Source organism: Schistocerca serialis, chromosome 11, assembly GCF_023864345.2.
Source record: "Schistocerca serialis cubense isolate TAMUIC-IGC-003099 chromosome 11, iqSchSeri2.2, whole genome shotgun sequence".
NCBI lineage: Eukaryota > Metazoa > Arthropoda > Insecta > Orthoptera > Acrididae > Schistocerca > Schistocerca serialis.
Genome location: NC_064648.1, coordinates 194,792,490 through 194,807,894, shown reverse-complemented (window position 1 = coordinate 194,807,894; position 15,405 = coordinate 194,792,490). Strand labels below are relative to the sequence as shown.

General features: G+C 39.5%; 1 protein-coding gene across 1 annotated transcript in view; it reads right to left on the bottom strand.

The window, feature by feature from the left end:
• LOC126426646 (uncharacterized) overlaps positions 1-15,405 on the bottom strand; it is a 144,097-nt gene that overhangs the window by 50,893 nt on the left and 77,799 nt on the right. Inside the window, exon 4 of the mRNA XM_050088532.1 lies at positions 5,069-5,164. Within this exon, the coding sequence (XP_049944489.1) occupies positions 5,069-5,164 (96 nt within the window). The remainder of the gene's footprint in view (positions 1-5,068; positions 5,165-15,405) is intronic.

Sequence of the window (15,405 nt, the reverse complement as noted above, 5' to 3'; positions counted from 1 at the left end):
TGGTTCAGAAAAGAAAAGCTGCACTTACTTGCTGTAAGTATAATTTGACATTTTCTAACCTCTGACCAATTCACATCTGTTCCTCTGTTGTTTTCTCATGTTTGTATTATGCTGTGTTAAAGGAGGGAAAAAAATCACCTGTACTAAATTTCTGTGGCAAAGTACATTTATTACTTAAATAGTCAGCAATTTCGGCTTTGTATGTTGTTTGCAAGCTCATAGGATGCAGCTTATATTTTGCCAATATATACCTGAAATATGCTACACAGTCACATCCCAAAAAGATTAGGAAGTGGCATTTTGTACAAATTAATAAATTTAAAAACTGGAACTAAAAAAAAAGAGTACTGCAATAGCCTATGGCTATAATGTCCGTGAGTCACAGTCAGAATCAGTCAATTAATACAGATACCTGGATATAACAATCTGTAGGGATTTAAAATGTATCAGTCGAAAGATAAAGTTGTAGGTAAAGCAGGAGGCAGACCTGTTCAGTGGTGGACTAATGACAAAATACAATCAGTCTGCAAAGCAGATTGCTTACACAACACTTTGCTATCCATCCTATAACACTGCTCAAGTGTGTCACACCCGCAGCTAAAAAACTGTACATGCAGATGCTTTTAGGTAGAGTGTGAAAGCCTATCTATATATTTACAAGAAGTAGCCTTCTCTGGTAAATCAAGGAATAGACTAACCCACCATGTGTCAATTCCATTGGGACATTGAAGAGCAGACCAGACTATATTTGCATACCCAGAGATATTTAAGCAGTCATTCTTCCTACACTACACATGTGAATGGAAAGGGAAGAAGCTCTGATAACTAGTTCAGTGACAGGCAACCTCTGCCATGCAGCTCATGCAGCTCACAGCAGTTTGCAGAGAATACATATGGATTTGAACCTAGATTTATATGGTCTTCATTCTTTTTTCATTTGTCAGTCAGTTGTCAAGCAGTAAACAATATAAATCACAGACTAGTTCTGTACCTTTAGTGCACCTGTGACTGTCGATGTGGGTGGCATTAAACAAGTGTAGCTCTTCTGAGAGATCATCCAGGCCCAACAATTAACAAGCACTTTACCAACAGTGGAGCAAGCAACTGGCTCAATTATTTCTACATTGAAACATACATCTGTATGATTTTACTGCAGTTCACACTTAATCATTGCTTTCAAAATATTATTCTACTGTTCCACTTTCAAATATTATGTGAGGAAAAATAAACACCTAAGTCTTTCTGTGCACTGTGTAAGCCCTGATTTCTCTTATTGTATCACAATGGTTAATTCTCACTCTATAGTTGGGAGTCAAGAAAATAATTTAGCATTCAGAGGAGAAAGTTTCTGATTGAAGCTTGATGAAAAGATCTTACCACAAATAAAAATGCCTTTGTTTCAATGACTGCACCCACTGCTCATATATCATATCCATGACACTGTCTTCCCTATATTGTGAAAATAAATGATCTCCCTTTCTCTGAACTTGTTTCATGTTCTTGATCAATTCTGTCTGGTACAGATCCCATGTGTCACAGCAGTTCTGAAGAGAATGGACAAGAGTAGGGCAGGATGTCTCTTTAGTAGATCTATTGCATTTTCTAATTTCTCTGCCAATAAAACAATCTGCTTCTCCTTCCGCCAGAACATTTTCTGTGCAATGATTCTAATTTAAGTTGCTTGTAACTGAAATTTTTATTTGCATTAGGAACAACAGAGGGCCACAACACCTTAAAGATGACTTCCTGTTAATTTCAATGAACTGTGATCTTTCTGATATGAAATCATGAATCCTCTCACACAATTAAGAAAATTCTACAAAGGTATGCAATTTTATTGGAAGCAAGTTGTGAGGAACCGTGTGGAAAAACATAGGAATATGGAATCAACTTGAGATCCCATCTTGATTGCACTCATTACTTCACGTGAATAAAGAACCACCTGTGTTTCTCGAGGAATAGATATTCTAAATTTGCACTGATTGTGTGTCAACAGACAGTTTTCGTCAAGGTATTTCATAATCTAGAACACAGTATCTGCTCCAGTAGCTGGGTCATATGTTGCACGTATGGCAAGACTGTGAAACAGTTATGATTTCATGGTTGTGTGGACCTCCCTCAGGGGTGAAGAGAGCTTCTAGAGGTTGACTTGAGCTATACATCACAAAAACGAACTTAAAATATATGAGTGGTAGAGAAACATTTAATTTACACCTCAAAAAATTAAGTTACCAAATCGTTTTTGTTTGTTTCTAGATACACATCTATAGTCTTGGTATACATTACATCCCCATGCCACAGTACCAAACTGGAGCCAATCCCAACAGTTAAGTACATCATCTGAATCAGACTGACACAGCTCCAACATTTCTGCTGCTACTGTACACAAGTTACTGTGTGAAACATCTGAGCTTTCATTTCCTTTTTTTTTATAGCATTTTAATGTGGGACAGAGATTACAATGTGTACCAGTTCATAGCAAAACTGCAGACATGTACCTGGAAACAAACCAAAAATAAATTTTCAAGGTGAGTGTCAAAACTTTAAGACTGCCCTTCGTATGTAGCACAGGCTATAGATACAGATGTAAAGGTGAAATGATGGTTAATCACTCTATGTATATACACTGAATGTCTGTAACATAAAATACAACACTGGAAACTCAAATATTTTGCACTGAACACTTAGGGAGAAGGTGCACAAATAATGGTTATCAGGTTTCACTACTTTATAAAAATAATAACTTTTTAGTATAAATTTTAAAATTTTAAAATGATTTTCTTTTTATACACTGAGTAATCCACAACTCATAAGTACACACAAGCTGTAATGTCAGTCACTGCATGCTGAATGCAATGCAGTGTATTTGACTTGGTACAGTCCTGACACCTCAGTTTAATATTGGCAAACATGTGACCCAAAGTAGACATTTGCTTATCCTGTACAGCACTGAGGAGATGAGGTGGCATTTGTTCATGAAACACTTGGAATCCTCGTATATGGTGTTTTATGCCCATGATAATGAGTATCTGTCCTAATTCCAGTTAACTTTGGAAACCAGAATTCTTGTATAATCTCTGATATGCTACAGTCGCTACATCTTGCAAATACTGTCATCCTAAGTTCAGTGTTGGTCAACTGGCAAGTTCTGTCATATTCTGTACTCACTTGTCTGCGACAGATTGCTCAGGTATTGTGTCTACAGGACACTTGTGTTCTGTCAGGGGTTAGAGCAAAATATCCATGCAAATGATAGGATGGATTGATTTAGATGGAAAACGGGAAAGCCCAGCTAGTGCCGACCTGTTAAGCAGCAAAGTGAACTGGTTACCTTTGAAGGGTATAAGCACTGTCATGTTTATGGCTGAGAAACTGGAGAGCAGATGTGGCAGAAGTATACACTCCCATCCTCTCAAAAGTGGAGCACTGCCACATACTACACAAATGCACATCAATGTCCTACATAGTACAACAAAAACAGACAGATGTGCAATTTTTATTTTTTACAATATTCTTCATACGATATCACTTTGGAAGCATTTATTCACAGATAAATATGTATGATCCTACGATTTTTCTAAATCCACTTGACTCTAGTTCTTATGCCTCATATTTTTCATAAAAATCTAATGTGGTTTGTATATTTGGAAACCATCTTGTCTCATTTGTATATGACAATTTGTTGATTGAGGTGCATTTCAAAAACAAGTTTCAGATAGAGAACAACTTTTCTCACAAGTTCAGCATGTGGATCAGGAGTTTGGTTGGAGAAGAACGAATGGTAATGGCAAGTGAGTACTGTATCAAACTGAAGCTTCACAGATCAAGAGTTGAATGCTGTTTGTATACTACTTTTGTTATTTCTGTTGGTGACAAAGTGCAGTGATTCACATGACTGAAAATAATGGTAAAGACTGATACTTTAAATTAGATAATGGTTGCAAAATTAGTAGATGAGAAACTAGTGATGCAGAATGATCATGACCTAAGTTTCCCCTTAAAGTTACTGAAAATTAAATGTCTCTGTGACAAGTTGAGCTTCATACAATATTCATGGTGCAAGAACAATTTACCTTACTGATAATTCTATCATGACTATCATTCTACAAACATAATAAATAAATGTGTTTTGCACCTTCTGTACACTGAATAGGAATTCAATTATTATCCAATTTTTTACCAATACATTGTAAACAGTTATCAGCAGTCATCAAAAATGAAAGTACAGAAAGTATGAAGAAAAAGAGACAAGAAGAAAAAATTCATTCTGTAGTAGGATCAAACTCATGAACCTCAGCACACTTATTTGTGACCATACAAACTGCACTGTGGTGTTATTTTGCAAGCTCTGATCACTTTAACAGATTTCATTCAGTTGACATGTGTTAACAAAAGACAGTGGGACAAATGGTTTTAGGGTGAAATAGCTGGTTCTTTCCTGTTGTAATTTGCATACAATAAATTTCCACAATAAACATTTGCTTTGCACATTGTTAACTTTTCTGTATGCACTGTCACTACTTTCTCCTTTTCATCAAAAATAATTTAGGTTTTGTTAACTGCAAGTTTTACACTGTCTAGGGGCTATGCACATTACTTTATGAGGATTGTGGCCATGCCTAGTCATGTAACCAAGTCGATTCCCACTACTGTCATGTATATGGTTCACTTTTGCAAATAATACTACGTTTTATTTTTTGGCGTAATAGTTGAAACTTCATGACTAGCCCTAGTAGTAAGTGCACTGGAATGTCACTCCACATGCAAGGCAACTACTGGATGTATTGAGTAGCTCAGTAGTTCCCATTGTTGGTATCATGCACTGGTAACAGATGATTGCAATTAGCTAAAGATGCTCCACAAGAATAGCTGGAAATGACCTTGAAGCAACCCCAAGATTTAATATCTTAGTTGTAACAATGAGATCAGTTAAGTTGGATCTCCCCATTATCTTCAGCTGGGAAAAAAAGTCTGAAGTTCAAGTACACTCTGCAGTTGGGCACAAAGAACAATAAGCAAACAAACTGTGGAAAGTTGCAGAGAGCAACTGCATCACCATTTAACTCACCAGCTCCTTCTTGGGCACCAGTGTGTACAGTGGGAGTGGTTTGTAGCATTCTCTCTTGGCTTCCAGTATGGTGCTGAGATGCACATTCATAGAATTCTGACAACAGACATAAAATATTATGTTACTGGTACCTAGTTTGATCATGGCAAACAACAAAGGCAATATGTCTTGATGGCATTTGAACATTTCATACATAACATACAAAGGTCCCACACAACTTAAAATTTGCACAGTGCGTCACTCAAATTTTGAAAAATATAAAGGGGAAAAAAAAAATCTATATTCATTCACAAGGTGTAGCTTTTATTGAAAAAAACAGTGTGTTCATAATCCTGCAGGCCCATCTTCAGATCCTTATCATTATTATTTTGTCTTTATAGGTACATGGCAGTTTTCACAGAGCCTATTACAGAAATACAATTTCATCAGTTTCATAAAGTAATGTGTTGAAATTCTGAAAGATACCTTGAAACGATAATCTTTAAAGATTAGAAAATATCTGAGGGTCATTAGATACCAAAAATTTGCAGCATTTATAAAACGAAAAATAACTAGAAGTTGAATGCATAGAATGTATTCATTCAATTACTGGTTCACTTCTTGCTACCCTCATGCCACCCTCTTTGTCCATTTTGTCTACTGTGATTTGAAAGGCTGATACCATTCCTATACATGATGACCATCATGCACAACAGCCTAAACACCAGGGGGCTAAAAAAAACACCTTTGTGCCATTATCTCCAGTCCTACTGAAGCTTTATATAAACAGATAAATTTTAATGAAATTAACATTTCAGTTTTAATTACTGAGCATTTGAAAAAGTGAAAAATTAAACAAAAACTGAAGCAATTTTTATTTCTAAAGGTTCAATAATATCATTGATGTACACAATTTTTGCTTTTAACAGTCAGTCATTTTAAATGCCTGAACCAAATATCAATTTAATATCATATGATGAGAAATTTTAAATAAAGAATGCTACTTTTATTACAGTGTCATATCCATTCGATACGATGTGACATACTGACTTATATTTCATTTCTGCTAAAGGCTCTGCATTAAGGTCATAGTGCATGCCATTGGTTCCACTGTAAGAAACTACTCAAAATCCATGCCATGTATCATACGAAGTCAAGAGATGGGGCAGGTAAAGATTTAGTTTCCGCTTGTGAAGCCTATACTTACTTCTTCAGCCTGAATCAAAACTGTGTGTACAATACAAACAACTGGAGCATCTACACAACCACTCACTCCAATTGGGTTGCACCAATACAGAGTAGGCATGTGCACAGTTGTTATCTCTGAGGACTTGCTAGATTTAGCAATGATTGGAAACATGTTTATGAGTGCTATGGACTATGTAATCAAGGTGTATATCGAAATAAGAGTATCAAAGTCTAGTAAATAGGGATGATGGTTTCAAATTAAATGAAGCTCGGGGTCTGACACTCGATTTGTTAATATACTACCAGGCAACACATCCAATTGATAAAAAACTGGTGAAAGGACATGTATTTCAAGGAATGCCAGTGGGAGATCTGAAAAACAAAAGATCATCAAGAGAGTTGGGTGCACCTGAAACTGAATTCATAATCAGCTATAAATGTAAACTCATTTAAACTCTTATCATACATATTTAAATTTGGAAAATAGCTTAAATTTCCAAGTTAACAATCGCATCCTTTCTATCAAAACCAAATTTAACGGCTTATTTTCTCCTTTCATTATGACCCCTTACATAACAGAAAACAGTACAAAGATGTGAAAATTTATAAACCTCAAGTGGAATTTTTACACATTTGTCATGCATACTCATTTATTCAACTGTTAAATGTTACATCGACATTCAGTGTATGTAATTTTCATCTTCTTCAATATTTAAATTCTATTTGGCATCCTTTATATTAGAACTGGGCAAATATATTCTGATACTGTAAATAATTTCTCCTCCGAATATTATCTTTATAAATGTTGGTGGTGTTTTGAAACAGTGTTAACGTGAATTTCACAAGAGTGTAAATGTACTACGAGGCTATTACCAGTATGCCCAACTGTTTGAAGAGCTGTCTGTGAGAGGTTCTAGTTTAGATACCAAGCATTAGGTGCTTTTCAATAAAATTACATTTTCAAGAATTGGAGTTTGTCCATTAGGCTTGATTATAACACTTGCATTGACAACAAAAAGAATTACAACTGCTTATTGGAGATATTGCTCTAAGCTGTGCCTTTTGGAGTAACGGGTTTCATTGCTGACTGACATGCTGCAGGTTGTCAGGTCAAACCAGAACATCAGAAATTATTTGTGACTTTTCATCCTTTCCCAACAGATCTGTTGCAAATACGCTTCTCGGGTTTGCCGCTGGATCGTATTGTGTAAATCTCACAATATTTCTTCGATGCAACTGCTCGACATCATCAGGTGGTGGAAGCAGCTGCTGTCACTGATGATAATTGCACGGCGGTGTCAGAATTTATCATGATGGGAGCAGGCAATACGTGTGCGTGGGAAGACGCTCATAGTTGGAGGAAAGTGGCGCTCCTGGTGCTCCCTGCTGGGAGCTACAGAAAGGCCATCCGTGCGTGCGCTATGGGCAATGACAGTGTTGCCGGGCACTCCTGTGGTTAAAGTATGAACTAAATCTCAACTACGCATTGCATCACTTGAGGAAACAGAAGTTCTTGTTTTCCCTGTGTTTGATTTAATGGCAGCCAGTGCTGGATTCCAGGCAGCGCTCAGTTGATAATCTGCATCCCTGTTGATAAGATTGTCCACCGTGCAGATATGTATAGCCTCCTAAATAACACAGTCCCAGAAAGATGACGCTGGGGATAAAATTTCTGTCTGTTCGTAAAGCATACGATGTCCCGTGTCCAGGCAATGCTCCGCTACCGCTGATTTATTAGGGTTGCCCCAGGCGTGTATGACGATGATGTTCGACGCAACGTTCTTGCACAGTTCAGCATGTCTGTCCAATATAAGATTTTCCACATTGGCATGGGATTTTATACACACCATGTTTCCTGAGGCCAAGGTCGTCTTTGACCGAGAACAATAAATTCCTCAGTTTTACTGGTGGCCGAAAAACACACTTGACATCATGCTTTCTGAGGATTCTTTCTATTCTCTAAGACATGCTGCCAAAATAGGACAAGAACGCTGTTGCAGTGGGTGCCTCTGTTACTTCATTTACATCCCTGCTTTGAGTTTGCTTGAATGGAATGCATGGCGTATCTGCCTATCAGAATAGCCATTCTGTTGGAATACTGTTCTCAGGTGTTTTAGCTCACCAGATAGACTGTCCACATCTGAGACTACATGTGCTCTATGCACCAAAGAGCATAGGACACTACCGCATTGCGCCGGATGATGGCAACTTTGTGGCCTGCAAATACAGCTTTGTACGAGTTGATTTGCGATAGATGCTGTGTCCCAATGTACCATCAGCTGTTCTTCTGACTAAGACGTCCAGGAATGGTAAGATGCCATCCTTTTCCACTTCCATAGTGAACTGTATATTGAGATGGAGTGAGTTCCGATGTTGGAGAAACACAGGTAATGTCTCTACTCCGTGGGGCCACACCACAAAGGTATCGTCTACATACCGCCAAAAGTATTTAGTATTTATTGTTTCTGGAAAGTCTTCAAAAATATTATGTTTGTAATGTTTGTGTATTCTAGAATATACAATATATGAACAAATAAAAGCACTCTCCACCCATATGAGTTCTGTTCCAGCTGTTGTTTGATTTTCATAATAAAAATGCTTTCTGTGCAAAGTGTTTTATTTTGTTAACAGCCTAGCATTTGGATTTGGATGTCAGTGTTCAGTTGAGATGGCAGGTACTTCAAAATATCTACATAACTGTGGCTCCAATTGGCCAATATAAAAGCTGTCGCCTACATGAACCAGAATAGGAATACAAGTGGTACATTGCTTCCAGGGTCCATATATTCGAGATACCAATGGATTCCAAAACAGTGATGAGTCAGTTGCACATCAGGCATCCAACAGTGTTTTCCAAAAATGCTGGTCAGGATCCAACAAAACTTCTCAAATGATCTGTCAGGGTTTGCAAATACAATAGGCATGATAACAATGTTTTTGGTGAATGTGTACTTTCACATGCATAGCACAGGCCCAGCAACAGTTCAAAACAACAGAGAGAAACTCAGCATCTATCAGTAGGAATTCCACTTAATGAACAACAATTCAAGAATAGTGCCCAATCTCATGTGAAAATGACATATTCCTTCATACAGAACATTTTCACCTTCTGCCACATTGTGAATTTGAATATACAGAGGTCAACAAAATCTCACACTTGATGCAGAAGACATGCACTGCTCTCTTCTCATAACGGTGTCACAACAACCAAGGAATTCTTTAAGTGGTGCCAAGCACATTGAGTGAACTGGAACAGAAAATGAGTCACATGAGAAAAGTACAAACTGATTCCCAAATTTGTTCTCTGTGACAGTTGTGGAAGACTTTGCCTCTCACATATGTCAGGTAGTGAGAGAAAACATACAGCATTTTATCACTACAAGAACTGTTGGATGAAGTAAGCAAGTTACAGGTGCCATGAATATTGAACCTACACATCAGGAGATAAGAGAGGATGCTGAAGAAGGGCTATGAATCTTTTAACATCTATCTCCATCACAATTTGAATGCACCAGGAAGAATGGACTTTGTCAAACTCTGATTTATACTGCAGCCATCAAACAACCACCCAGCATTCGACCAACACAGGTACAACCAACTCCTCTGCCCAAGAATAATGTCCCTCAGAAGAACAGGCATAAGGAGGACATGACATGCCAGTGTGTTTTCACTGTGGATGCCCTGAATACCTTGTACATTACTGCAGAGAAAGAAGCAAGTTTTCAACAACTAATACACTGACAGACCCCAGTCATTACAGCAGTTCTATTCACACTAGTCAACAGCAGATGGCTGCAGATTGGAGCAGAACAGCTCATACTTGCCGATGTTTCTCGGTCAGAGCCACATACTATTGACAGTTTGGTAGAAAGCTTCCTCCCCTTCCTCTCACTGACACCATCATCGGCAGTCAACTTGCCTGGGTACTCGTCAACTCAAGGGCTTCCTTTTCTGTTATGCCTAATATTTATCAGCTAAGAAAGACTACATTCTGTGATATGAAACTGATTGCTCTGAAAGTCTCAAAAGAGAAATATGTCCAGCAGACGGAACATGCTGCAAGAATAACTAACACTAGCAGACACAGTCTTCAAATTTGTAATTTATCAGAATAAAGTCATAATGTTATTCTCAGATGGCATTTATTTGCAGGAATTAACAAACCATTGTAGATTATGGAAGATCAGAGTTCCAAATTAACAAAGCTGTTCCGACAAGTACATATAACAAAGACTGCTCTGGATAGTTGTTTGCTTTTGGAGACATTGTCATCCTGACGTCAGTTAAGTTCCAGCTGTCAGTTGAGATACTCAGTTAAACTGTCAAGCTTTAGTCAACTGCAAAAAGCTACTTGGGCTCATAAAAGAACTCTGCATGGCAGTAAAGATCATTGTAGGCGGTTGTGGAAAACTTGGGATCCTAACTGCATGAGCTGCCACTACTCATTGTTAAGTGTATATGCATAGGGCAGCTCAACCAGTCCAGGAAGGGCAGCTTAGGGCCATCAGTGAAAAATTATGCTCTCACCATTACAGTCAATGAAGGGGAGGAAGCTACTACCAAACTGTCAATAGTATGTGGCCTGACCGAGAAACATCGGCAAGTCTGAGCTGTTCTGCACCAATTTGTTGAAGCTTTCAAACCCATAGCAGAGCCCAAGCGGCCCATGATAAACCACGTCAACACTGAAGATCATCTACCAATTAGCCAACACTCATATAGGCTGAACAGTGGATAATGCAGGAGGAGAGGGCGGGGAGCAGAGAGGGGGGAGGAGGGGACAGAGAGGGGGGACGAGAGGGTGGCAGAGAGGGGGGACGAGAGGGTGGCAGAGAGGGGGGACGAGAGGGTGGCAGAGAGGGGGGACGAGGGGGTGGCAGAGAGGGGGGACGAGAGGGTGGCAGAGAGGGGGGACGAGAGGGTGGCAGAGAGGGGGGACGAGAGGTTGGCAGAGAGGGGGGACGAGAGGGTGGCAGAGAGGGGGGTCGAGAGGTTGGCAGAGAGGGGGGACGAGAGGGTGGCAGAGAGGGGGGACGAGAGGGTGGCAGAGAGGGGGGAGGGGGTGGCAGAGTGTGGGGATGGGGTGGCAGAGTGTGGGGATGGGGTGGCAGAGTGTGGGGATGGGGTGGCAGAGAGTGGGGAGGAGGGGCAGAGAGTGGGGAGGAGGGGCAGAGAGGGGGAGGATGGGGCAGACAGGGTGGAGGAGGGGGCAGAGGCGGGGGAGGTGGTGGCAGAGACGGGGGAGGTGGTGGCGACGGGGGTGTGTGTGTGTGTGTGTGAGAGAGAGAGAGAGAGAGAGAGAGAGAGAGAGAGAGAGAGAGAGAGAGAGAGAGAGGACTGCTTGCCTAGAGAGAGAGAGAGAGAGAGAGAGAGAGAGAGAGAGAGAGAGAGAGAGAGAGAGAGAGAGAGAGAGAGAGAGAGAGAGAGAGAGAGGACTGCTTGCCTGACTGTTGTGGATATCTGGCCTTCATCAAACAATGTTAGCCACAAAGCAGACACCTTTTCTCCACTGTGCAAATCTGTGTTCTAACTTGGTTCTCTGTGGTTGTAACTTGGTTCCATGTGATTAACAGTCACCTGTATTACTAATGAATCACTACTTTTACATATCTGTGTTACCTTATACCCATCATCCCAAAATTAACTGGTATGCCCTTTTCACCCTCATTTTGCTGTCTCCCTTATTTCTCTATATTTTATGATCTACTACTATTGAATGGCTTTGTCATAAGTTTGCATTATTTTGTTATGTTGATTAGTTGTTTCTACATAGTTTTCCTCTTTGTCTGGTATTGCAAAGTTGAGTTCAAAGTTTATGAAATGTTTGCTGTCAAATATATTTGACAAAGATCTTTGACATAGCACTAGAAGGGGTATTACACTGTCTTCATACTTTTCGTCAAAGTTCAAGATGGCTGACAACAACAACTTGTTATTAACTGCAGCAGTTGCATGTACCACAACTGCACTGTGTGCATATGCGGAAGAGAAGTGGGGAGGGGGGGGGGGGGAAGGGGGGGGAGGGGGGGAGGGGGGGTGAAAGGAAACATATCTGGGTGAAGCCATGGGTTTTATGACAACATGATAAAAGCATTCAACAAAATTTGTTATGTGAGCTTATAGTAAAGGACGTCAAGTCGTACATCAATTACTTAAGAATGGAAGTCGGTAACTATGTAAAGTTATTTCCTCGAAATAAAAATCATAGAAGGCCGTGCGGCTGCAAAGAGAAGTGATTGCAGCGCTCCTGGCAGCTAGCCCCGAACTGTTTTGACTGAGTGGAACGCTGCGCCTCTGGTAGCCAGCGTACGAACTCCAAACGAATCAGCTGGCGGCATCTAGTTTATTCGCCACAAACTTACAGGTTTCGCAGGGCTATGATTTCAGCTCTCAGCGCACGTGCGCTTACAAGCGTCCGCCTCGCGCGTTAGCGGCTCGCACTGGCGACCGCAGCGAACGTGTTAATTTTGTAGTTGTTGGCACACCCCAACTGTATTTACCTGCAATGTTTATAAAAACACTACAGACGACAGAATGCAGCGATGCTAGCGCTCCATGTGGTAACATGTCTCATTGCAGTGAACAGAAGACAAGTGACTTCTTTGATCAAATCTACAGTGAGGCCCTAGATTTGATCAAATATTTGACGACATTTGACAAAGTTCCCTATTACACCATCAAATATCTTTGACAAAGATACTGGACAAAGATATTTGACAAAGAAATTTGAGAGTGTAATACCAGCCTTACTCATGAGTCACACAATTCAGTGTCTTTCGTAGACCGTGTTTCTCCTTGGAACATACTTAAGAATGTTCACTGCCTCACTTACACCAAATTCTGTACCACAGCCTCACTTACACCAAATTCTGTAGGTCCCCAATTTATAGCTGAATGAATGGAATGTTTGTTCCACCACATAAGAATCAGCTACTTATATGCCATCCCATATTCCATTCTGGTGTTTCACTTTTGTGTTACAAACAGAATTTCACTCCACATACATACCCAGTAATATTTAATAATAGTGGACTTCCACTCAAGGACTCCATTATAATCCCCTGGACTGGATTTCAGTTCTCCACAGAACTGAAATAAATTTGAATGCCACTACTGAACCAGTCCTGTTATTCATTCCAGAATTTAAGTTCTCCCTCAATACATATGAGTACTCCATCTTCCTTCGGATATTAACTACATTGAATTGCTCAAGTCCTTTGATCAGATGACACAGGAGCAGCAACAAATAAATCACTGGATAAAGCTGGCACCCATTCCAACAGTGCAATGTTTCACTTGACGTAACTATTCCTGCAGTGAATTCCATCCTGCTTGCTATTCTTATACTGAGTGTGACTGTATAGTGCTATTTCACACACAAATTTTATAGTATAACATGTAAAGACACTTCACCTGGTTATGTGTCTTTGCCTTGTTACAGTGGATTATACTGAGATGAAGTGCAAAAGTTATTGACTACTTTCATTTTTCCACTGTCAAGAATTGTGCTTTTGTACTCTCACCTATGATTGTGTTCTTTAATTAGAATTATTATTTTGTATTTGTGTTATCAGATGCCTACTTTAGTGGCCATTTGAAACAATAGTCTTTTACTGTTGTACTTATCTCTTCATTTGCTGTTTTATTGCACTAGTTATATTTAAAACCATTCTAGTCAGTTAAACCGAACTTCGTTACCTTGATATTGTGATCATACAATTTGCATCAAAGGTATCACAATTCATCTCCTGTAAATGATTTATTATTTACTTATAAGATGATTTAATGCAATGAGAAGTGCCATGTTTCGTAGTTCTCTCATTTTATAGTTTTCTTATAAAATCTGTTTAATTTCATATGTTATTCTGGTTGATGCTGAGAACGATTTAATCAAGTACTTAACTTGGTGCCTTCAAGACTGACCACATTCTGAGGAGGCCTTTCAACGTCACACAGCCCCTTCTATTGCAAATCACACCAGGTCCATTACCCCTTCCAATAATACTAGAAGTCAATCATTTACTTCCTTCATGAATCTTAAAAACCCATCCATAAACATGTACTGATTATTTTTACATTATGTTCTAATCCTTATTGTACAAGTGTTTTCAGTTGCTTGTACTCCTTAAACCTGTGTCTGAAATGTGATTTAACTACCTTTGTAACACCACTACCATCACAATCCAGTGTCCTGAACTATAGTCACTGCATTGTGACAAACAATTGTACTCACATTTCATGATCTGAATTGTTACATGAAATTGAAATACTGTTATCTGTATGTTTTAGGGCCCTCTGAGACTGTTGCAATCACCTGTGGTGACTTCTTTCAGGCAGAGGAGAGGGACTGTACAAGGTTCCATCCAGGCCCCAAAAACGTAATTTTCATTACTTAAATTGCATAGAAAGGCCACTTTTTTCATCCATCACCTTTCATCTGATGCTGCAACAATAGGCCACATCATCATCAGCAGTAAAGCTGCCTTGCCAATTAAATCATGCTGCAGGATCACCTGACTTGTCAGACTAAGGGCTCTCCATGGAATGGCCAAATAATGTCTCTCTGTTCTGTTCTGAGCCACCACCTACAGCAGATGCTAAATGGCTTGGTTTCTTTACCTTGACATTTTCCCCCTCTTCTCCAACATTGATGTGGAGCTATTGGAGCTACCTTCTCTCATCCCCCCCCCCCCCCCTCCTGCCAATCTTCACCATGTAATCCCAAAGACCAACATACTGATATGGTTTCTTTTCAGAACATGGATACAATATATTAATTACAAGCCTGAACCACTTTCCAGTACTGCCTACACCCCCCAGTAGCTATTCAAGGACTTATGTAGCAAGATTCATCTCTTGCCAGAATTTCTGCAAGAAATAACCCAATTTTCATGCAATGATGTGCAAGAAAGATATTTCCTTGTCCTAAAGGAGGCACAAACATCTTCATTCTTAAGTGTTGTATAATAATGCTGAGCCAGAATTTTACACTAATGCATGTGGTTATGGAATATGTGCAGTTCTACTTGACGTACAAATTAAGAAATGTTCTGAAAAGGTGACATCTTATGCTTCCAGAGCACTCTTCAGGTTTGAGATGAACAACTCTATAACCAGGAAAGCGTGCCTAGCAGTGTTTTTGGACCACCAACATGCTCTCACCATATTTT